The sequence below is a fragment of the Tiliqua scincoides genome, chromosome 5, assembly GCF_035046505.1.
Source record: "Tiliqua scincoides isolate rTilSci1 chromosome 5, rTilSci1.hap2, whole genome shotgun sequence".
Lineage (NCBI taxonomy): Eukaryota > Metazoa > Chordata > Lepidosauria > Squamata > Scincidae > Tiliqua > Tiliqua scincoides.
In genome coordinates, this window is record NC_089825.1 from 61,120,300 (window position 1) to 61,145,821 (window position 25,522).

Genomic DNA, 25,522 nt, shown 5'->3' on the forward strand with positions numbered 1-25,522 from the left:
AAACCTTCCTACAGTGCCTCTTTTTCATTCTAGGCATCAGATGTCTCTCGAAACAGAGGAGTTTCTCTGTTGACCAAGCCAGGCAACAGCTTAGTAACAGCCATTCGAAATCAGCACCATCATGAGTCTTTACCTTTGGGTATGTACAATTGCATTTGAGTGAGTTTACCCAATAACTTTTTTTCAAAAATGTCTCTTGAAAAGTTGGTAATTCCTTGTATTTACTTTGTTGTATATGTGTGTGCTCACATGGTAAAACAGAGGTACAACCAGTGGCTCAGAGGCTGAAATAAATCCCTCAGCCCATCTGCAGGTAGGTGAGAGTTGCAGAGGAAGGAATTTGGGCAGAAGGGTTAAGCGTTCCTCCCCATCTGCTGCTTCTTGACTGCAGATCACACCCTCCTTCCCCCCTCTCTACAGCAGAGACCCAGACTTCCAGGTGATGGTGCTGTTGGCAGCAATGGCACTTCCAGGTTTGCACCGCCACCAACAAAAAAGGCTTTTTGGACTTACCAGTGTTTGGCGGCAGTGAAAACCTGGGTTTTGCAGTGTCTCCAACCACCGCTGAACAACAGTTAAGTCCAAAAGTCCTTTCTTTTCTTTGGTGGTTTCAGTGGCTTGGTGGCAGCGTGAACCCAGAAGTGCCATTGCCACTGACAGTGCTGCCACCACAGGATCACCAGCCCCCATAACATGTCCATATAGACTTAGCATTTCCCTTCTTGTAAAAGTTGGGAACTATTGCCATAGATGTATATATCATTAAAACTGAACTTTTATACAGGTGGAGCCTGTTTATTTGCAGAATTTCTATCCATGAACTGGAAGTGCCCTTCTAGGAGCTCCAGAGCCTTTCTGAGGCCCCCGAAAGCCTCAGAGGACATTTCTCTGGAGGCTCTTCAGAGGCCCATGGAGGCTGTGCGTGGCTTCTGTGGGCCACAGAAGGGAGAACCCTGGAGGCCTCAGAAGGGAGAACCCTGGAGAAATGGCCTCTGAGGCTTTCTGAAGCCTTTCTGAGGCCCATGGAGGCTGCGCCCTCAGAAGAGCCTCCAGAGGTGAGGCTCTCAATCCATCAGGATTGGGCCATCAGTAATACACTGAAGCTCAGCCTCAGCTTCGGTCGCCTTCGGAGGACTCAGGTGGGGCTTAGTCTGACTCCATGTGGGTCCTGGGAAGCCATGTTGAGCCAGATTTTTGCCTGAAAACTGGCCCTTCTAAGGACCTCCAGAGGCCATTTTGAGACAGCCTCCACAGGCCTCAGAACAGCTCCAGACGTGTTTGGAGGAAGGCTCTGGTCATGTTCGGAGCTTGGTGGACCCCAAATTTCGTGTGACTTCGTTTCACACGAAATTCAAAATTCGCGAGGGTTCTAGGAATGGAACCCTCGCAAATAACAAGGGTCCAGATGTACAGTTATTAATACAGGCTTTCCATTGGTTTATGGCAACTTGGTTATTTAGAGTTGTTACTAAAAACTATTCTCAGTCTCCTAATGTTTACTTTTCGGATGAGAGAGAGAGAGTAAAAGTTATCTTTCCTCAGAACACCTTGTTTCTCTTCTGCCTGTGTTTCTGCTGAGTTACTGAGTGTGTAACATGATTGGAAAAAGGCAAGGTCAGAGCAGTGACTCCTGCAGAGATGTGGTAGTCAGCCTCCATTGTGGATGAATTATTGAGACTCAAAGGAGCCTTTAATGATTTCATTTATTCATTTCTGACTGCACCCTAGCAAGTCTCTCACAGCGCCCATGTGCACTGGGACATGGTCTTGGAATTAATGAGGCAATAGGATGGGTCTACATGTCTCACAAACTAACCCCTTTAGGGTATTCTGGTACAGCCTGTTTCTAGGACATATTAGACAGAGACTGGCTAATCACAGTGTACAATATATGCAGTATCATCATATCTTGATGAATCCTGGTCACCTGCATTGCTGTTATAATGTATCATTACTTGTTAAGCTAAACTGAAAATTCCATGATTTATTTTGCTTTCCCATTTCAGCATATAATGACAAGTTAGTTGCGTTTCTCCGCCAGCCCAACATTTTTGAAATGCTGCAAGAGCGTCAGCCAAGTCTGGCAAGAAACCATGCACTCAGGTACTGCATCCTATGGCTAAAGCACTTTATACTTTTAATGCAAATGGAGTGGAGCCTTGTAGGTTAGTGGCAGAGCACATACATATAGTCACAAGTACATTTGCTGACATCTGCAGTTAAATAATCTTAGATAGCAAGCCTGGGAAAGATTTTTGCCTGATCTGAAAGTCACTGCTGATCCAAAAGAGCCTTTAAATAAAAAACCACTGTATGGCCTTAACACTGCTTCATATGCATTCATTTCATTTTACATAATAATGTATTTGCATCCTAACTCCTGGAAGGAGTTTGGCTGACTTCATTATATCAAGAAAGGTGAGGCAAGTTTTCACATAAATGGCTAGAAATGTACTTTAATACATTTAATACAAAGACAGGTACAGAAATAACTTTTATCAGTTTGCTCTTTGTGGTTAGAGAATAAGCACTCTTTAAAGTTGATATAAACCTCTATTAAGCTTCATGTGAAAGTAGCTATTTAGAGAGCAATATTGATTACTAATACAAACATTTTAGTCACTTGAGATAGTGGCAAAACATTGTTCTGAAATACTGGGTGTGCCAGGCTCTTATAATAGCACAAGAACCGCCTATCTCTATGAACTTCTTGAACTTGGAAGGTAAATATGACTTGTCTATCACTGAATTTGGATCGGTGTCAGAAATTGTGACTCACCAAGCCTAATGCAGTTTGGTGGGCATGTAATGTGGTTGCCAAATTCTAGTCTTGATATCCTTGTGGATAAAATGGTAACATGTAGATTAGATGGTACTATTGTTGGGTGGGTTCAAAGCTGGTTGGACAAACAGCTTCACATTTGCCTGGAGAGATGTATCGAGTGGGGTTCCACAGGTGTCTGTCTTGGATTCTATACTATTCTACATTTTTATAAATGACCTGGATGAGGGGAAAGAGGAAATGCTTGTCAGATTTGCAGATGACACAAAGCTAGGCAGGATAGTGAATACCCTGGAAGACAGAATCAGCATTCAAAATGGTCTTGACAGATCAATCACTGGACCCATATCAATCAGATAAAGTTCAGTGAAGACAAAAAGAGTTCTGCACATAAACACAAACAATCACAGACACAAGCACAAGTTGGGAGAGACCTGGCTTGGCAGCAGCATGTGTGAAATCTAGAATCTGGGCGCCTTACAGCACAATTCAGTGCATGCTTAGAAGTAAGTCTCAGTGGGGCTTACTTCTAGGTAAGTTAATATCAAATTGCAGCCTTGGATCACAAGCTAAATGTAAGTCAGCAGTATGATGCAGCTACATAAAAATCACATACAGTGCTGGACTGTATAAACTGAGGCATAAAGTCCAAGAATAATTCCATTCTATTTTGCATGAGTTCGACCTCATTTGAAATACCATGTCCAGCTCTGGCTCCTACATTTTAAGAAGGATATGTATAAGCTGGAATGAGTTCAAAGCTGTGAACCACACAACAAGGTGTGAAAGGTCCAAAACCAAGTCCTGTGAGGAGTATTTCAAAAGAGTTTGCTATGTTCAGCCTGGAGAAGAGAAGAATAAGGGGAGATATGATAGCCGTCTTCAGGTATCTGAAGGGCTGTCACAAAGAAGAAACTGAGGACTTACTCTCTGTGGCTCTTGAGGATAGGACTAGGACCAGTAGGACTAGGACCCATAGGTTGAAACTACTGGAAAGTAGTTTAGGCTATAGTAGATTTAGGCTAGACATGAGGAAGAATTTCCTAACTGCAAGTGCACTGGAACAATCTGCCTTTTGTAGTAGAGGGCTTTCTCTTGTTTGAGATTTTCAAGATAAGGCTGGATGGGCCATCTGTCAAGGATACTGTAATAGGTACCTGTGCTTAGTGGAGGGTTGAATTAGATAACCTTCAACATCCCTTCCAACTCTAAAATAGGATTCTGTAATACTCTGTAATATACATGTGGCATATATGTTTATATATATATATATGTTTATGTTAAGTGGGGTGGCCGTTTATGTTAAGGAAGGGATAGAATCCAGCAAAGTAGAGATTGAAGGCGGGTCTGACTCCACCGTAGAATCTCTGTAGTTAAATTACCAGGCCTGTGGAGCAATGTAATACTGTAATACTGGGGGCATTAGAACAGACAAAAGAAAATATTTCTTTACTCAGCATGTGGTTGGTCTGTGGAACTCCTTGGCTCAGGATGTGGTGATGGCGTCTGGCCTGGACGCCTTTAAAAGGGGATTGGACAAGTTTCTGGAAGAAAAATCCATTACAGGTTACAAGCCATGATGTGCATGTGCAACCTCCTGATTTTAGAAATGGGCTATGTCAGAATGCCAGATGCAAGGGAGGGCATCAGAATGAGGTCTCTTGTTATCTGGTGTGCTCCCTGGGGCATTTGGTGGGCTGCTGTGAGATACAGGAAGCTGGATTACATGGGCCTATGGCCTGATCCAGTGGGACTGTTCTTATGTTCTTATACCTTACCACTCCATCCTGACCCCCTGTTCTGGTACCAGACAGCCAGTAAAAACATGAAGTTGATTAAGTCCTGTGTGAGATGCTGTCTGTGGTTAGTGGCAGTTTGGAATTTTGTAGGTCACAAATTGAATATGCCAGATCTTCAAGTGACAAAAGTCGATGTTAAGTTGTTGACATCAGTGAAGGGCATTCGTTTGTACCAATTCTATTGTATCCCAAGCAGTCAATAAATTCTGCTTAATAACAGGCTTAACATAGCAAATTCCCAGTGGGATTTACCCCACTCAATATCCTCTCTCTCCCAGGTCTTTTTTTTTTCTGGCCTTGCTGACAGATCTTATTTAGCTCTGAAGACTAGACAATAGAGTTTTGAATTTTTGGTTGCAGAGGATTAAACTTGACCCCAGAAGGAATAGAAATCTACCAACAAAATAGAAACGATATAATGAGGGGGGAAATGCCTGCCATATTTAAAATATATTTCTGTAAGTAAGATTTTTTTATTCGCACCTTTAAGTATTCTGGAATTTTTAAATTAAAAAATTACAGAAAAAACTGCCTAACTTGGATAGGAAGGGATAGGAAGAAAAATCTCTTTTATCTTCTTTTTAGACAAGAACAGACTTTACTGTTACAGCACTGAGACAGCTTAGCTGGTGTATAATGGGATTTGTAAAAAGATCTATTCATCTTTAGGTCATTTTCTTCCATTCGCATCTGAGCTCACTGGTGGCCAAAGACTGCCCATCCTCTGGTCGTCCAGCAGACTTTGGTTTTAATGAAAGTTCCCACTGGCTTGTTATTTCCAGGGCACACAGCGCATTAATTCTGAATTAAGCAAAACCAGGGATTTAGGTGCCTCATATCAATCATATTCTTAATAGTTCAGTTCGTGTGGTTCCACAGGTTCACTGCGTAGTACTCCCATGCTGTGAGCCAAATGGCTTGATAGGCTGAATGTATTGCTTTGTGAAAAAGAACATCTCCAAATAATTAGGGCCAAACTGCCATTGCTTGTAGCATTAGCCCAATGGTCATTTCCATGCTCCCAAGCATTCATCCAAATAATCAGTTAATCCTAGAGTTGAATTTGTCCCCCAAATATTGGTTTTGGGGTGAGTCTACTAGGCCATATGATTATGTTCTTAGATTCCAGTTAAAATCTAAAGTGGAAGTAAATATTCAACATAAAAAAAACTGGGGGGAAAAGATCAGGTTTACAGTGTTCAGGTTTGGATTTTGGATTAATTTGGATTCAGTGAATGTGTCTTCACGCTGACATTTCAGTTATTTTTGGAGCTCTGTATTGTTACCAAACCAACGAAGAGGTAGCAACATCAATCTAACAGCCCAGTCCTATGCATAAACAGTTTTATGGCTGTTGTAAATGCTACAGTGCCAGTGAGTGTGGCCTGGCTGCTGCTACAAGCAGCAAGCAGCCAGGCCCCCATGATGATGGACACTGGATGCCTGCTGCCAGGGGTAAAACCATGCAGGGGGCAGGAGGGAGGTGGGGTATGGGAGGAACAGGGCCGGGGGGATGGGCAGAACAGAGAGGCAACAGCAGTGGGAGAAAGGCAAGTCCTGGGAAGGGAGCAGCTCTGGAATCCTAACCCCTTCTCAGTCTCAATCTGCCTTCATTGGGCTGTAAGTTCTACACAATGAATTGGCAGGGTGCTGAGGACTAAGGACGCAATCTTAACCCACTTTCCAGCACCAAGGAAAGGGCAATGCTACCTGCTTGGGGCCTCTTTCCAGACCTCCCTTGCTTTACGGAGCTACTCATGTCTGTCCCTAGGGCTTTCATGAGGTTTTGATGTCTGCCAAATTGACAATTTCTCCTTCTCTCACAGCATCTGGATTAAAACCATTCTGGCATCCCCTGAGCAGCTGGAATGTTTTGTAAACCAGTTAAGCCACTTGGTGCTGAGGCTTCACTCCACAAGCACAATACAATATAAATTATCTAGATTAAAACTTGGGTGTCATTTATAGAAAGCAGATTGTGTGTCAGCCCTAGTAGTTTTTTTTACTGCCTTTCCAGACAGAAATGGAACTGAAATATAAGAAAATGTTTATATTTGTTTTTCCTTTATAGTAAGACAACTACTTTGGTGTTTATTTTTTTAGGGAGAAGATCCACTACATTCGAACAGAAGGCACACATGGGCTTGAAAAGTTGTCCTGCGATGCAGATTTAGTAATATTACTGAGGTAATAACATGAATACCTTTATTCTTTCTGTCAAGTTTCTGCGTCTTCTCTTTGAAAAGCAGCAGCTCATGCTGTGTAACAAGCCACACCCCTAACCCAGGGGAATTCCAGTAGTGTTATCACGTACAACTGAGAGGCTATCAGTGTGGAGTTTCTTATAAGGAAAGACTGAATATTTCTTAAATGAGTGCAAGTAGGACACAGCTCTGGCATTGCCTCTAATGGATGTTTGCCAAGCTGGCTGAGGAGAAGAAAGAGCTCCAGCCTAAAGCCTTGAAGGCTTTGACTGCAGGCTGTTAGGGTAATGCAATCTTGAATTCCTCCTGCTGATATCTTGCTGCTTACCTTTGGGGTGACTTCTGAGACTAGTGGGAGCTTGAAACTCTCACACCGGGCTATAATCATATGAATACACTATGCTAAAGGCAGAAGCCCTCACCACATATTCTTGAAGTACTCCGCATGTTCACACACAGAACAGGGAGCAGCATCTCAATGGCATGCTCTCCACCACCATAAGTGTGGTAGAGACCCAGCCTCAACCCAAATGCCACTTGAGGTGGGTGCACATTCCACACTGCCACTGCTGCTACTGGCCCGCACTCCCCCTCCCCCAAATAACCGCAGGGAAGCCGATGATCTACTTCCCTATCCACTCACCTCGCTTATTTCTCATGCAGCTCATACAGAGCTCATTCAGAGATGGCAGAGCTGCCCCCATGTCCCACCTGTGTTCGTTGAATTCACAGGCAGCTATCTGAATGTGTGAAGAAGTAAGTGATAGGCAAATTGATTTTTCTGTGTAGATCAATCAAATTTTTCCCATTTCTCTCCCTGTCAGCCTTTTTGAAGAAGATATCATGTCCTATATACCCCTTCAAGCAGCCTTCCACCCTGGCTACAGCTTCTCCCCTCGCTGTTCACCCTGCTCATCACCTCAGAATTCTCCAGGTAAGGGCAAGAAAATAATACTCTATATTATCCATTGTGTCTCTGCATTAACGACTAAGGATGCAATCCTAACCCCTTATGTCAGTGCTTTCCAGCACTGGCATAGTGGTGCCAATGGGTCACATACTGCATCCTGCAGTTGGGTGTCACTCATGGAGGCCTCCTCAAAGTAAGGAAATGTTTGTTCCCTTACCTCAGAGCTGCATTGCCTTTATGTCAGTGCTGGAAAGCACTGACATAAGGGGTTAGGATTGCGCCCTAAGAAATATAAATGCTGAATAATAATAGGATAACCCTGTGGTTCCCAAACTGTGGGTTGAGACCCACTACTGGGTTGTGACCTGATTTTTGGTGGTTAACGTGAGGGTGATGGAAAGATCAGATAACTAATTGCCTCAAGCCCTGAAGTTATTCAGAAATTAAATAGCTGCAAATTACCCTGCAAAGACTTCTGCTCCTGCAGTTTGCAGGATAGCTGCTAGCTGCTTTGCAAGGATCTGAGCTCCTGCAGTCTGCAAGCATGTGTAAATATTGGGAGATAAATGTTTGGGAGTCTTTTTCTAGTTATTATCCTTGTAAATAAATAAATAAAATATTATTTCTTTCTAGATTTACTTTTATCTAAAGTTTGTTAAACCTAGGTGGGTCCCGACAGAGTGTAGTTTTAAGAAGTGGGTCTTGGTGCTATAAAGTTTGGGAACCACTGGTATAACCTGTATGAGCCTCAGGGATTTTAGCTTCCATGAACGATTGCTGTACCTTGTAAACTAAATAGTCCAGATCTCTGGGATTGTATAGTATTCTTTAAACTTTTGTACATTGCAATCAGCCCACATTTTACATGGAAACTACATTCCAAGAACAGCACATAAATCCAAAATCTCATATACAATAACTGAAAATCCTTTAAAGCTAAGAAATGTGTACCATCTCTTTAAGAACTCAAAGCACAGTAACTGAGGGAGGGAACAGCTTTGTTTTTTCATTTCAGGCTCACTTTTGGGCATAAACCAAGTACAGGTAGAGCCTATTTATCTGTGTCAGTTCCATTCCGTGCCTCGGCGCGATTAACAAAAAACACGTTGTGCTGAGTCCATAGAGTTAGAGCCATAGAGCAAATAGGCTGCAGTCTGACCCTTCTGGTTGGAAGGAAACTAAGGCAGCTGTTCTCAATTCCCTCCCCTCTGAACTCAGCCCTCCTGTTGCCAGCTGTCCTGCTTCTTTCACATTTGGAATGGTGAGCTTACTTGGGAAGCCTCATCCTCTGTGTCCCAGGCAGCCTCCCAACAGCGCTGCAGGTTCTCCTCCTCCTCCTCGCTGCTGCTGTTCCTGCAACCCTCCCAACCACCATCATGGAAACTCCTCTGCCCCATTCTGCGACTTGTTGTCCAGCTCTCTGCTCACCGTCACCTGTCTCTCCAAGGCTTCCCAAGAGCCTGCATGGGGGGGGGGGGGAATTCAGCAAACACTCCCTGGGTTTTTTAAAGCAATTCCCTCTCCTGAGTCCTCCCCGTTGCTAGCTGCCCAGCTTCTTTCACAGGTGGGATGCTGATCTTTTAAGAGTCCAGCCCTATGCGTTTCTACTCAGAAGTAAGCCCCATTCCAGTCAATGGGGCTTACTCCCAGGAAAGTGTGGAGAGGATTGGACTGTAAATAGCATGCTTTGCTTGGTGGGAAAGCTTTGTGATAGCCTGCACCATCTGAGGGGGGGATTCCGCAAACACTCCCTGGATTTTTAAAGAAATTCCCTCTTCACTTTTAAAGCAATCCCCTCTGTTGCTACGGCACCTGCCCCTGTGAGTGAGTGAGTGAGTGAGAGAGAGAGAGAACATAAGAACATAAGAACAGCCCCACTGGATCAGGCCATAGGCCCATCTAGTCCAGCTTCCTGTATCTCACAGCGGCCCACCAAATGCCCCAGGGAGCACACCAGATAACAAGAGATCTCATCCTGGTGCCCTCCCCTACATCTGGCATTCTGACTTAACCCATTCCTAAAATCAGGAGGTTGCGCATACACATCATGGCTTGTACCCCATAATGGATTTTTCCTCCAGAAACTCGTCCAATCCCCTTTTAAAGGCATCTAGGCTAGACACCAGCACCACATCCTGTGGCAAGGAGTTCCACAGACCGACCACGCGCTGAGTAAAGAAATATTTTCTTTTGTCTGTCCTAACCCACCCAACACTCAATTTTAGTGGATGTCCCCTGGTTCTGGTATTATGTGAGAGTGTAAAGAGCATCTCCCTATCCACTCTGTCCATCCCCTGCATAATTTTGTATGTCTCAATCATGTCCCCCCTCAAGCGTCTCTTTTCTAGGCTGAAGAGGCCCAAACGCCGTAGCCTTTCCTCATAAGGAAGGTGCCCCAGCCCCGTAATCATCTTAGTCGCTCTCTTTTGCACCTTTTCCATTTCCACTATGTCTTTTTTGAGATGCGGCGACCAGAAATGGACACAATACTCCAGGTGTGGCCTTACCATCGATTTGTACAACGGCATTATAATACTAACCGTTTTGTTCTCAATACCCTTCCTAATGATCCCAAGCATAGAATTGACCTTCTTCACTGCTGCCGCACATTGGGTCGACACTTTCATCGACCTGTCCACCACCACCCCAAGATCTCTCTCCTGATCTGTCACAGACAGCTCAGAACCCATCAGCCTATATCTAAAGTTTTGATTTTTTGCCCCAATGTGCATGACTTTACACTTACTGACATTGAAGCGCATCTGCCATTTTGCTGCCCATTCTGCCAGTCTGGAGAGATCCTTCTGGAGCTCCTCACAATCACTTCTGGTCTTTACCACTCGGAAAAGTTTGGTGTTGTCTGCAAACTTAGCCACTTCACTGCTCAACCCTGTCTCCAGGTCATTTATGAAGAGGTTGAAAAGCACCGGTCCCAGGACAGATCCTTGGGGCACACCGCTTTTCACCTCTCTCCATTGTGAAAATTGCCCTTTGACACCCACTCTCTGCTTCCTGGCCTCCAACCAGTTCTCAATCCACGAGAGGACCTGTCCTCTAATTCCCTGACTGTGGAGTTTTTTCAGTAGCCTTTGGTGAGGGACCGTGTCAAACGCCTTCTGAAAGTCCAGATATATAATGTCCACGGGTTCTCCCGCATCCACATGCCTGTTGACCTTTTCAAAGAATTCTATAAGGTTTGTGAGGCAAGACTTACCCTTACAGAAGCCATGCTGACTCTCCCTCAGCAAGGCCTGTTCGTCTATGTGTTTTGAGATCCTATCTTTGATGAGGCATTCCACCATCTTACCCGGTATGGATGTTAGGCTGACCGGCCTATAGTTTCCCGGGTCCCCCCTCTTTCCCTTTTTAAAAATAGGCGTGACATTTGCTATCCTCCAATCTTCTGGTACCATGGCCGTTTTGAGGGACAAGTTGCATACCTTAGTCAAGAGATCTGCAACTTCATTCTTCAATTCCTTAATAACCCTTGGGTGTATGCCATCAGGGCCCGGTGACTTATTGATCTTTAATTTATCAATGAGGTCTGAAACATCTTCTCTTTTAACCTCTATCTGACTTAACTCCTCGGTTAGGAGGGGCCGTTCGGGCAGCGGTATCTGCCCGAGGTCTTCTGCCGTGAAGACAGATGCAAAGAACTCATTTAATTTCTCTGCCATCTCTAAGTCTCCTTTTATCTCCCCTTTCCCTCCCTCACCATCCAGAGGGCCAACCGCTTCTCTGGCGGGTTTCCTGCTTCTAACATATTTGAAGAAGCTTTTATTATTCCCCTTAATGTTGCTGGCCATGCGTTCCTCATAGTCTCGCTTGGCCTCCCCTATCACCTTCTTACATTTCTTTTGCCACAGTTTATGTTCCTTTTTATTATCTTCATTCCTTTTTATTCTCTTCATTAGGGCAAGACTTCCATTTACGGAAGGAAGCTTCCTTGCCCTTCACAGCCTCTCTAACTTGGCTGGTTAGCCATGCGGGCACTCACCCATGCGGGAGAGAGAGAGCTCCACCTCCACCTCACTGCACTGCACGTGTTCTGGCCCCCCCTTCCCCTCTTCAACCTTGGCTGGTTCAGGGGCTCCAGGAATGTTACTGTTCATTTGCAAGGGGAACCTTTTCCAGGGCTCCAGGGCTATTCCCTGCCTGGGCAAGATGGAGTCTTTTTTGCAGTGTTTTGGGCTGCCTGAGTTTCCAGTTTCCAGTGCAGGGCAAAGGAGGCACAGGTGTGTGTGACATTCAGTACCCCACCTCATTCGCTTTGAGACAAATCCGCAGATAAAAAATTTGTGGATAAATAGGCTGCACCTGTAAGTGGAATAGCAGGCAGAGTTACTTGTCTTATAACTATTGTTTCTGGGAGGGAGCAGATATACCTGAATGCAAATGCCTTGTGGAATAAAGCCGTCTGCACTTCCAAGACCCCTGATGAATGAGGCTGGAAAAAAGGCCTTCCATGAAAGAAATGGAAGGTGAGGCAGAGTTCAGCTCCTCTCACTTTGTGGCCCTGTGAATATAAAAAGTCGGCCCCCCAGACTGTTGGTTTTTATTTGAAAGAGGCACATACATGAGCGATCGGCTGCCCCAGTCACATCTGGTTTGGTCCTAAAAACTGATGGGATGTAGCCTGAAGAGTCTCATTTGGGAGAGAGTTCTTCAGACTCTTGGGGTTGCTTTCACTAGTTTGCCACTGTCAGTTAAAATTTCCCAGTTGAAGCCGTCTTGAGTGATAGGCAAAAGTAATTAGTGCCTTGGCAGTGAATTTGATAATTCTGTGGAAAATAGGACCTCTTTTTTTTCTTTTTTAAAAAAAGCACTTTGCAAGCAATGTTGTACTCATAACACCTTTTTGTGTGAGGCACTGACAAATATGACAAAACAAAAGAGGCTTTGCAAGGGGTTCTGCCTGCACAGTGTTTGTTTCATTCTTTTTTCCCCAGAACATATTATCAGTAACCTGCCATTCTCTGTTTGAAAATGAACCTTCTCTAATACTTCGTTTTTCTACCCACTATCAAGACATATTTGGTATTATACCTTCCTGTGAACACTCTGCCAAATATGACTTGTTTTCATTATTTCCACAAAACGAGATGAGGAACTAGAATTTCATGGCTCCTTTTCCTTTATTCTGACTTTAGTACAGTATTCATTTGCAGAAAAGAACTAATCAGCTGTTTTCTTCAAAGCAAAATGAGTCCCAAGTTGCTGAAGATCTGCTTTTAATGGGGATCTTGATAAGAAAATGTGTTTTTCTCGCTCAGAAACAAACTCTCTGTACAACAGGATTTGTTTTTTATTGTTTATAGCTCAAAATATAAGCAATATAGTTTATACCATACAGTTCAAACTATAAACAAACTATAAGCAAAAAAGAATGTTGTTAAGAACTCTTCTCTAGGTGCAGAGAAGTGTTTACAGAAGACTCAGGAACAACATTTGGTTGGCAACCTTCAGTCTCGAAAGACTATGGTATAAGCCTACAGCAGCTGGTATTCCCTGGTGGTCTCCCATCCAAGTACTAACCAGGCCTGACCCTGCTTAGCTTCCAAGATCAGACGAGATCAGGCATGTGCAGGGTAACAGTTGCTGCAAGGGCCAAACAAAATTGTACAGTGACTAAAAATAACCTCCTTGACTTGCCTTCCAGCATCTGGGACCCCTTTTCCAGGCTCTCATGTGTAACTCCTCTCCTGTTTTGCTGGGAACTGGGAAGGTATGAATTTTAGGTACTTTAAGGTGAAATACAGGAGATTACATATGAAAGTAAATGTAGTCAGCTTCATTACAACAGGGAATGTGGCATTAGGCATGAAGTTGGCATGGCCAAGGAGCAGGTTATACTTGATCCCTAGAAGAGCTACTTTGCATTCTGTTATTTGTGCCACTGGTATTGCATACATCATCATGGGCATTTCTGTAGCTACACAGGTGTCAGTTTACACAATCAACAGCATCATGCAATCACAATCTGACCACAGGCCCATCAGTAGGTGCCCGTGTTCCTCCAAGTGATCCTACAGGAGCTGCCAAGCATCTAAACTAGGCCCATATAGTAAAATGGGACAAAATGTGAGTTGTGCAGAAGGGTCCTGTATGCATCTGGCCCAGTAATCCTGAAAATATGATTTCTTGCAGAAGGGCATTAAAAAACTGCCTGTGCAAGTAGCACGGCCTCAGAAGAGGCTCAAAACAAACACTATTTGTTTTCCCTCCATCAGGCTTGCAGCGCGCCAGTGTGAGAGCACCCTCTCCTTACAGGAGAGATTTTGAAGCCAAGCTACGTAATTTTTATCGAAAACTTGAAGCCAAAGGATTTGGCCAGGGTCCAGGCAAGATTAAGTAAGTATTTTATTACTGATCCTATTGATGAGTCATCCTAACAGCATATGAAACTCCTTTTGCTGAGTCAGACTATTGGTCTGCCTAGTTCAGTACTGGCTGAGTCTCAGGACAAGGGGCTTTCTTAGCTCTACCAGGAGATGTCAGGGATTGCACTTTTTTCTGCATGTTCTCTACCATTAAGCTACAACTCCTTCGCAGATAGGTAACTGCTTCATAAATGTATGAAAAAATGATAAATGCTATCTTTTAGAACAGGGGTGCCCAAACCCCGGCCCGGGGGCCACTTGCGGCCCTCAAGGCCTCTCTATGTGGCCCTCAGGGAGCCCCTAGCCTCCAATGAGCCTCTGGCCCTCCAGAGATTTGTTGGAGCCCACACTGGCCGGATGCAACTGCTCTCAGCATGAGGGCAACTGTTTGGCCTCTCGAGTGAACTGTGGGATGAGGGCTCCCTCCATTGCTTGTTGTTTCATGTCTGTGATGCAGTAGCAGCAGGAAAGGCCAGCCTTGCTTTGTGCAAGGCCTTTTATAGGCCTTGAACTACTGCAAGACCTTCATTCATTCATATAAGTACATCTTTAATATATTCATTTATGTAAATTTATTCAAATTTGAAATGTAAATTAATTCGGCCCCCAACACGGTGTCAGAGAGATGATGTGTCCCTCCTGGCAAAAACTTTGGACACCCCTGTTTTAGAAAGAGGTAAAGGAGAGAGAACAATGAAGAAGACAACCTATATCATTGTAAATGGTGATCTGTGATAATTCATAAGAGAGGACACTCTCACCTCTTAATCTAGGGACAGAGCTGGTGCAGAGCATGTGGAATGCCACAGTTTGGGAACTGTGGTCGGTTGCTTTGGGTGAAGGCAACTCCTTTCTCACAGAGGCTTTGGTTAATTGAGGAGCAAGGGAGGCAGGTTACTGGCTCTGCCCCAACTTAGCATACCAGACTTTCTTCTTCCCCAGTCAAGTCTGTTATTAACACATGCACACTTGTGTGTTCACTGCTGGGAAATTCTTGGAGATTCAATATAGAGCACATGTGCTAAGACTGGGCCCCAGTTCAAGCTAGCATGCTAAGTAAAATTGCTACTGGTAACATTTTCTCAAAACATTCCTTCTTTATTCAAAATGTGTACTTAAAAAAAATTGTGGTAGCCACATCAGATTTCTAGTGCTTGCGCAAGTTACTGGCAACTAACCCAGAAGTTAAAATATATTGTTATATGCATGCTGTCTGTTTTGGCTTTCATTGATTCTTGAATTTGCCAAATTACATATTACATGCAAGAAGTGTATGTAGAGTTGCTTCTTCTAGGGACAAACATATTTGAGAGCAGCCAATTTTCAACAGAGAAGTGTCAAGAAGTGTGTGTGGTTAACTCTTTCCCTACCTTCAACTTTCCCACTGCAAGTCCCCCACTCCTCCACAAGCCACTACCTCCCCTCCATCCCACAAGGATGTGCTTTCAGTAGTAAACCACACTTTGAAACTTGTAGAGAGAACCCTGTTGATGAGTTGTCGCAAAAATTGGAGTCAAGGAAAGAGGTAAGCATCTCGTCCATGCCCTTATCTCTTCAGTAGAAATAGATCCCTCCCAAATATGTTGTCTCCCTAGGGCAGTGGTTTTCAAACTTGGGCATCGCCACACCCCAGCCAGAAGGCCCTGGCCTCTGCCCCTTAAGGGGCGGGGGCAGTGAGGAGGCAGCATCGCAATCCGAGGATTGCGTTGCTAACGGGGCTGCAGAGACTGGAATGCACTCACCCGTTCCTGCAGCAGCTATCTGGGATATGGGGAGCCCTGCACAAATGTTTGCAGGACTCCCCAGGCTTCTAAAAGTGGAAGTAGAGTAAACTCCCTGAGAGTTTGAAAACCGCTGCCCTGGGGGAAGCAATCTTCAGGTATGAATACATACAATAGAGTGTAATGTATAATTTCACTTTGGCCCTTAAAATCTCTCCCAATCTTATTGGGCTTTAAATTAGAAATATAGGCACCCTTCAGTAATGCAAATGAGATCCTCTATTTAGTTTTTTGTCCCTAAGTATTTCTTTCCATACTTTCCGAATATTTTGAGAGCTAATCTCTGTAATTTGCTGCTGCTGCGTTGTGCAGTTCACATTCCAAGTGGTTTGGCAGCAGGCTTTCCTCTTTACACTCTTTTCCAAGGGATGGTTAGAATAGTGCTCCAGCCTATTCTTCTAAGGTATTTTCAGGGTATTTGGTTGACTTCAAAGTTCAAGTTGGCTTCAATCCAAAACCACTTTTATTGTGGAAATGGGTCTGAAATCCAAGCAATTTCAACCAGACCGTCATCATTGATAGAATATGCTGCAATAGGCTCAGGAGAAGCCTTAGTTGCTTTCTTGCTCACTCCATCTAATCTTACTAAGGAATTATATAGGGGGTGTTCCAAAAAAAAGGCTAATGGTCCAATCTTAAAAGTGCATCATTAACTGTATCATTAGACTCAATCGAATTAAATTTATACCCTCAATCCCGTCCATTGCACAATAGGGAGCACAAACACTCCTGCCCTCCCCACATATGTTGCATGCCGAACCTGTTTCAACAGTCCATGCATGTCTTTGCAAAGATAGATCTTGTACTAATTCATGTGTACAGACCGATATCCCATGGTTGATTCACTTAACCTTTTCAGGAAGTAGAGGTAGGGCTAACCTGCTGGGTAGGTTGAAAAGACTGGAGCATGTTGCTCCCTTCCATGGATTATTGAAAAGTGGATATCATCCAATGCAGTCCATTATTGAACAGTATAGTGCTTTTACTGGTGGTGAGCTACAAAGAATATCTTTACTACAATATTAAACATAATTATTTTTTCTATACATAGGATATTGTTCAGATAATTTTCTGCTCTTTCTTTAAAACGTGTCCATTTGTAATTTACCTTTTAGAATGTTTACATGTGTGGACCTACAACTGGACATGTTTTCTTTGACTCATGTTTTCTTTGACTTCAGGCATTCATTGCATTTGGGGAGGATTCCCAGCTCAGTATAAATCTTAGGGATCTTACATAATGGTTTTTCTCTCTCTCCCTCACCACAGGGAAAAAGTAACAAACTGAACTGCATTTATTTGAATACAATATATCTCTTATGAAACTTGAGTATTGAGAAGATGCAAAACAAGAGGAGACAAGTGATCCAGTGGTTGCAGAAGGTCCTGGGGCAAAGCCCTGCACTGGACCTCCCTGCCCCATGATGCTCCTGCCCTTGCCTAGTGTTGATGCACTGGGTGCTATCGCTGCCACCACTAATGTTGGTCCAGGGCCCTCTAATGGGCTCTCTAATGGCCCTGGGTCTGGGTCCTCCCAACCTGACTGATCTTCTCCAACTCCCTGAGCAGTTCTAAACCATATTTTGCTTAGTGTAGAAACTGCAGAAACTTTTTTGGAGTTAGAACTTTCCTATTCTGATGCATTTTCCTGCTGCATGATCAGATATGATAATAGCTGTCCTTGGTCAATTTGTGAGAAATAATATTAATTTTTAAATGTCACCTGTCTCAGTCTTCAGGCTTGCTTGACATTCCTCTGTCCCACTGCAGGTTAATAATACGGCGTGACCACCTGCTGGAAGGCACTTTTAATCAGGTGATGGCCTATTCACGGAAGGAGCTCCAAAGAAACAAGCTGTATGTCACGTTTGTTGGAGAAGAAGGGTAAGTAGCCATCATAATGTATTGTGAATGCTGAACCCCCTGATTTGCTGAACACCATAGTCAAAGCTGTTTACCTTCTACAGTTCCCACTGGACTGAAATTCAGATGGACTATAGTGCAGAAAACAACTGGTACTGAATCTGAATTTTTTAAAGGCAAATTCCTAGTATGGTAGAGTTGGTGATTAGGCCATGATTTAACCAATCTAGAGGCCATTACAGGTATGAGAACTCTCAGTGCTCACATGGACCCCATGGCCTGCAGCAGCTTTCCCATTCATTTCAAAGGAAGGAGACTGTGTATATGAAGAATCTGTATGTAAATGCAGTCCCTCTTTTCTTCACTTCACACTTCCATGTTGAAAATAAATGGAGCTTTGTGAGGAATTGCTCACTAAAACAGCTTACCATATGGAGCATCACCTGTGTGGTTGCATTTTTAAGTACCTACCACATCAGTCATTGCAAACCTGTGCCGACCTCTAAGCGTGCAGCAGCTGTGGCCATGCAAGGACCAAAAAATGAGAGAAGTAAATGAAAGGTGAAGCTGCCAGAAGCCACCTTTGCTTCTGCCGATTCTACTGCTGTGTGTTATTTTTACTACTCCTACTTGCTTGCCGGCAGACTTAAAAAATGGCCTCTTAATGTAGAAACAGAGTAGTCTGGGGTTCGGAGGAATAACAGAAAGATTCTAAATATAACAATTCTGATTGGCTGTGGCATCATGACCATACAGGCACACATACAGCACAGAAAACAACACATTTCAAAATCATGTTTTCCAGAAAGTGAAAAAATTAACAAGTAGCAAGCTCACAAATTAAGCAAACAGTTCACAGTTCACTGACACTTTCCAAGTTTTATAAATAAAAAACATGTGTTTAATTCACCAGTTTGGGGAGAGAGACTCTCCAATGCTTTTTCAAGAACTCAGAATACAGTTAAAATCTACTCACTATTCAGTGTATAATAAAATATGTAAAGGCACTTTTACAGTGCAAGTTACTATGAATAGTAACTGTGTTCATTCTGTGTGTTTACTTTTCAGCTTGGACTACAGTGGTCCATCGCGAGAGTTCTTCTTCCTTCTATCTCAGGAGCTCTTCAATCCATACTATGGCTTGTTTGAATATTCAGCCAATGACACTTACACGGTACAGATCAGTCCTATGTCAGCGTTTGTAGAAAATCATCTAGAATGGTAAGCTTTCCCACCTAGGTGCTATGGGTAATAATAAATCCAGTTGGATATTTATAAAAAGTGGTGTTGGTTATGCAGGTTAAAATTTTAAAAACACTGTGTATGTAAACTGCAATGCTATTGACATTGAGAGCATGTGAGAATCTATGATAGTGAGAACCTATAGGCATGGGTATTCAAGAATACAGGATGGGTAGACATTTTTTAAAAATAAATTTTTAAAAATAGAGAATCAATTTGATAATTTTTAGACAGGGCTCAGTGGAGTTCCAGTTGCCTATTTGGTGTGTTTATTTTTTCCCTTTGAACAAAAGCACTTGTTGGGATTTCTCAGTGTTACCTGAGAAACTTTTTGATGCCTTCTCTCTCACCCCTGCCAGAAGCAATCTTGGTAACTGGCATCAAAAAATTCATTTTCTAAGAATTTAAATCCAACATCATTTAAAGCTAGACTTGCACCCAGTTATGTGGTTAAGGTGGGTTGAAATGAGTAAGCAGAAGCAATTGTCTTCTGTTCAAGGTTACCATCATAAGCTGTTTGTTTTTATGCTGTCTGTGGTAATGGGGAGATAGACCCACACCCTGTGCATCATTCTTCTCATGCACTCTCTTAGTTCCTCAAAGGAAGGTGAAAGCACAGCATAACACCCAGGTGCAGCTACTAGTGCTATGTCCCAGCCTGACTCCCGAGGATAGTTACTCTGCTACCAGAGATGAACTGAGTTGCCACCTCAGGCCTTTTTTTCAGCCAGGGGTTAGCCACTTAATCTAGGCATCCCGCCACACTGGAGCCCATAGCTGGAGGAGAGAAAGTAGTACTTTTCTCTCCTCCAGCAACCGTCCTCTCCTCACTGGCAACTACTGCTTCTGCTCCTCTACACATGCACATTCACACACACCCAGGGTACTTATAGTGCTGACCCCAAGCTGTCTACTAGACAGCAGATAGGCAATTAGCTCTTAGCTCTTGTCTTTAACCAAAAAAACAGTGTTAATGTAAAATACCAACAAGTATTTATTAGAAGGAAAAATAGGAGAAGTACAACATGAGAAAAAAATACACACACACACACACACACACTAACACAAAGTGGAAATGTAGTTTCTCCTCCATACTAGATGATGGGGCAGATCTACTTACAGTTGCCTCTGCTTTTCCAAATGATCCCACTTCTCCTAACAAACCCTCTGTTTTTATGGACTGTTGAAGAATTGAGTTTCACCCTTAATCCCTGGTTAGTCCGGAGGCAGAAAACCCTAGCCCAAGAACCAGGACTTCCCCTAAACTAAACTACGGTCAGTTGAGAGGACTCAGCCAATGGGCAGGGGTGCGACAGGCTTGTTTTTCTTTCTTTGCTATTGTTTAAGAGAGTATTGGGGCCAGACAGGCTGGAATTTCCCCACATACCTTCTGGAGGAGCCATCTCAAGGTGTTAGCAGACCAACTAGCTTGGATAGGAAGACACAAGGGGACAGAACTCATAATGGAGGGCTTGAGCCAGCAAGTCAGAGCCAACTTCTTTGTGGATATTTATTGTTAAGCTGTACCTGAATACTATTTCACATTCTTAAATGCAAGTACAACTTGTGTACAGCGTACACAGTTTATTGATCTGTAAAACCGAAGCCAAGCACAGTCATTTGCATAGAAATGTGCATCATTCTTCCCATGGAAACAGACAACTGTACTCAGGTGCAGATACTTTGTACCAGGGATGTGCTGGAGTCACCCAAGTCGAGTCAAGAGTCTCCACCCCCCTGACGCAACTCACTCGCAAATCATAACTGGTGGCTATTGTGACTCAACCTGAGCCTTTTTAAGAGTCATTTGCTGTACCCACCTATAGCATCATGTGTGAAGAGCTCTGTTGAGGTTGGCTAGATAACCAGTGGTTCACAAAATGGCAGGTCCTTGCCGCAGGGAGAATAGGTGCTTGCCACTTTTTTCTGACCCAGGAAACCTGTTGTTGCTTCTTGTTGTTTTTAATTTCCAACCCACTTTTTAGCTCACAAAGAGCATCCAGGATGCCTAGCTGCATAATAATATAAACAAATTGTTCAAATCCAAAAATGAAACGTATATTAACCGTCCTGTAACAATCAGCATTCAAAGTGAATCAGTGATCACTCTCTGAGGAGCGGAAGTACCAAAAGCCTGGCAGAATAAAAAACTTTTTACCCCTTTGTGAAAACAGTGAAAGAGCTGGCCTGGTGGCCTCCCAGAGTGGCAAGAATTCTGAATCCTGAGAGACACTATCTTAACAAAGACCCCAAGCTGCATGTATACAGTACCAGCCTGCTTTGTGGTGGCAGTGGAACACAGAGCAAGTTCTCCTCTGCTTGATAAAGCTGGGATAACAGTTAACATATTTTGCTCATACTTGAAGAACTGAAAAATACACTTTATTTTTCCTTGACCTCAGTCATAACTTACTTTATGCTGTCTTCTTTGGTTGTTTTCTTTTTTAAAAAGCATTCCAGTTCCAGAATGGACAGATCAAAGCACAGAAAAGTCTGTGCAAACTGAGTGAAAGCAGAGGCATAATGACTGGAAAATATTTTGCTTTTCTAGAGAGGCTGACTTTTAACACCTTTTCTACAAAATTTCAACAGATGAGTAACACAACCTTCACTTCTCACCCTGCACTGCATTCAGTTGTAAAAGGTGAAATACACATACATAATTGTGTTAAAAAAAACTGCTCCTTTGAAGAAAAAAAGGAGTCATTTCAAGTGACCTAAAACCATTCCCTAGATATTGCAGGTGTCTCTTTCTCATAGAAGGAATCTGAAAGTTTTCTCTTATACTCACATCCAGACATTCCTGTTCTGCAATTCCTAATCACCTGCTAATTTGAGTAGATTGAATGAACTGGACAGGAGCTTGTTGTTCAGCTTGTAAATCAATTTAGTGAATGAAAACAAATAGCAGACATTGCCCATTAGCAGTAACTGACCCTTTTAAATATGTATGTTTTAAATGGCATGCTTGCTGGATCCTTTATCTTATCTAACTGATTACATGTCTTGAAATCTTATTAACTAGAGAAGTAATAAGAGAAGTAAAAAATCACTAGATATCCAACCATTTTTTAACTTGAAATAAGATGGGAGATTGAATTGGGGAAAACTGTGGAATTATATAATGTTCCTCCCCCATGCTACCACCCCAATTCATTTTGGGATCCCACAACTGTACATAAGCTTTTTAAAAATTAGGAGATGTGATCACAGATTTCCTTCACAAAGAAAGAATTCCTGCACTAAGACTTCCTGCATTTTTGCTCTAGACAAGAGACAAAACTTTCTCTTTTTATGCCAGGAAGAAGAAGTGACTTGCTGACCTCCTCTGGCAGAGAAACTATCAGAATGACCAGACTACTCCTGTCTGGAACAAAGTGTTCCAGTCTGACTGTATCCCTAATGTGACACTTCTGGTATTAAACTGAATGTGATCACCACTCTAATGATTAATTTCAATCAGATAGGCAAAGGCAGAATGACTTTGGGTGCAATCCTAACCAACTTTCCAGCACTGACATAGCTGTACCAATGTGGTTTGCACTGCATCCTGCAGTGGGGAGGCAGTCAAGGAGGCCTTCTCAAAGTAAGGGCATGTTTGTTACCTTACCTTGGGGCTGCATTGTGGCTAGGTCAGTGCTAGAAAGTTGGTTAGGATTATGCCCTTTGTTGCCTACATCCAGAAAAAGTTATGACCAATTGCGATTTTCACTTCAGTATTAGAGGTTCACACTATCCAGAGTAATTTTCATAACTCTCTGCCAGCAAGGCAAGGCACTTAGAAAGACTTGTGGCCAAAGTCTCCACCCTAAGCCACAGAGCTTGTCTTAGATCTTGTTTCAGGCATCAATAGCATCTTCTTTGTCAGCCTCTGCCTTGTTTTGAACTGCAAATGGAGTCAGGTGAGGTCATGGCATCATCCAACTCAGAGGGAAATGTTTAGCATTTAGTTCTCTACATTGAGGTCAAAGCATAGTTAATATGGTCAAACACCATCTTTTCCTGAACTAGCAGATACAATCTGGTTGGTCTTTGAGTTATTTATTTATTTAAAATATATTTGTATTTTAAGGCATATTTGCAGGCCCTAGCATTGGTACTCTGCCTGAACTCCGCTGCTCAGCAGCTGCGCGGACCGCTGAGCAGTGGAGAGATAGGTGGAGGTGTGTGAGGAGGTGTTCTGGGGAGGGGGAGGGAGGATGGGGAGAGGGCAGGGCAGAGACGTTCTGGGAAAGGGAGAGGGATGGGAGGGCAATGGGACAAGTGGAACTTCACCGGATCCAGCGCCTCTGTGTCAGGCTTGCTGCCCGACACAGAGCCTCTTGATTCTTTGCGGGGCTACTTGCTTTACCTGGGGGAAGGGGACAAAAGCTCCCTTCTCCCGAGGAGCTGCCGCCTGCTGCCTGGAGTGCATGTGATGTGGTGGCAGCCATCTGCAGCCCCGTGTGCCGGGTAACTCAAGATTGGGCTGCCCAACAGCAATAAGCTAAACCAAATTTTTGAACTAAACCAAGCAAGAACCAAATCAGCGAAATACCTGGAAGGCAGTAAGGAAAGAACCGCTTTGATTTTCCTCCATTCCTCAGCACAGGGGCTATTATGCTATTATGCTAAAGGCCCTGTTTTTTGCGAACCAACTGGTTTTTTGCAACCAGTGCTCTGATCTGCACAATGACAAGACTTCAAACAGGGCCTGACCTAGAGCACAGACAGCATAGCAGCTCATGTCAGGAGAAGCATTCACTATTGTGTGTAGATTCAAGACTGTGGAGGGCTTTAAAGATAAGCTCTAGGATCTTGAATTGTGCTGGGAATCCAACAGGAATCAAATGTAATTACCACAACATTGGTTGAATATGATCTCAATGCCTTATTTATTTATTTATTTATTTATTGGGTTTCTACCCCACCTTTCTGCCACAGATTGGGGCACCCAAGGCAGCTTCATATCACTTATCACTTCATAGTTCTGCAAAGTGTCCATATGGTGTAGATCAGGGGTGTCCAAAGTTTTCGGCAGGAGGGCCACATCATCTCTCTGACACTGTGTCAGGGGCCGGAGAAAAAAGGAATCAATTTACTTTTAAAATTTGAATAAATTTATATGTTTACATAAATTAATACACTAGAGGTGGAACTTATATGAATGAATGAAGGTCTTGCAATTTTTCAAGGCCTATAAAAGGCCTTGCACAAAGCAAGCCTGGCCTTTTCTTTGCTGCCGCTACTGCATCACAGATGTGAAACAGCAAGCAGTGGAGGGAGCCCTCATCCCACAGCTAACGCGAGAGGTCAAACAGTTGCCCTCATCCTGAGAGCAGTTGCGTTGGGCCAGTGTGGGCTCCAGCAAGTTTCCGGAGGGCCAGAGGCTCGTTAGAGACTGGGGTGTCCCTGAGGGCTGCATTGGGAGTCCTCGAGGGCTACAAGTGGCCCCAGGGCCGGGGTTTGGGCACCCCTGGTGTAGATGATCAGATTTGCGACAGATTTCTGTCATTTGTACTCACATTTCCCCCAGCTCATTTCATGACCCCCAGTTCAAACATTTGTAAAATGTCCTTGTGGGCCCCTTAGTGGCTGTAGGATGTTCATACCCTTTTCTGTAAAAGGAGACCACCCTCCCTTCGCATCATAGACACCTAAAGATAAATATGTATGAAGTTAAATATACAGAATTACTAGTCACTTATAAAATAACTGTGGCCTCTGTCTGTTGCATCTTTAAAATTAAGGAGTAATAATGTTTAGTTCTCCCCACATGCATTTCAGGTTCATTAATATTGAGAATTATGTTGAAAATCCTGATGAGAGACACCATAAAAATACATGCTCATTATTTAAACATGTTAATTACTAGCATCAACAACATCCTATTTTAAATAAACCATGTTTGAAGGAGAAGTCTTCAGATATATGAAATTCTGTGTTGCATGTTTATGTCTTGTTATTTGTTAGGCTTATTCAGCAGTGTAGTTACAGAGGAGAGTGCATAGCAAGTAATTCATGCACTGTCATCAGAACAATTTCAGGCAGTGACGGCCACACACAGGAGATATTATTTGAAGTGCTTGTGCATTGCCTTCAATGCCCAGAATGGTTGTGACTGCAAGTGGGAGGGACCCCTTACACGGTTCATTGTGGTGCCTGCAGTACTTACCACACTACCCCCCCCCGGAGCTATGCCACTGGGCTAATTTTGTTGTTTCACAAACCAGCTTTTGCTGAAATACAGCTATGAGATTTTCTTATTGCATCGTTTGTACTCTCATAAATGCCACTTCAGGAGTGATACTGGGAAGGTCCATGGCAATTAAATTGAGGAGGTTCCAGGCTGTTGTTGTTGGCTCTGTCCAATGTCTCAAACAAGACAAGATGACAAAGGAATCTTTAGCCCCTATCCGGGTTAAATCCCTTAACAGAGACTTTTCTTTTCATCTCTGACGCTTACCATCATTTGCTTGTGCTTTGGTTCACATATGGGACTGAGCGGCTGAAGTGCCTAAGAGGGGAATTCGTACAGTGCCACTGTTTATATTAGGAGATAAGGGTTTAAAGGGCCCTTAG

The 25,522-nt window shown here is 43.3% G+C and overlaps 1 protein-coding gene and 1 pseudogene across 2 annotated transcripts in view; one reads left to right on the plus strand and one right to left on the minus strand.

Moving 5' to 3' along the window:
• The window catches only part of HECW1 (HECT, C2 and WW domain containing E3 ubiquitin protein ligase 1), a 171,815-nt gene that overhangs the window by 129,860 nt on the left and 16,433 nt on the right, over positions 1–25,522 (plus strand). For both annotated transcript variants that reach the window (XM_066627949.1, XM_066627950.1), the window contains 7 exons: positions 34–139; positions 2,007–2,103; positions 6,685–6,768; positions 7,610–7,719; positions 13,926–14,046; positions 17,627–17,740; positions 18,788–18,940. In XM_066627949.1, the coding sequence (XP_066484046.1) occupies positions 34–139; positions 2,007–2,103; positions 6,685–6,768; positions 7,610–7,719; positions 13,926–14,046; positions 17,627–17,740; positions 18,788–18,940 (785 nt within the window). The remainder of the gene's footprint in view (positions 1–33; positions 140–2,006; positions 2,104–6,684; positions 6,769–7,609; positions 7,720–13,925; positions 14,047–17,626; positions 17,741–18,787; positions 18,941–25,522) is intronic.
• On the minus strand, positions 13,182–13,301 carry LOC136654626 (5S ribosomal RNA; annotated as a pseudogene).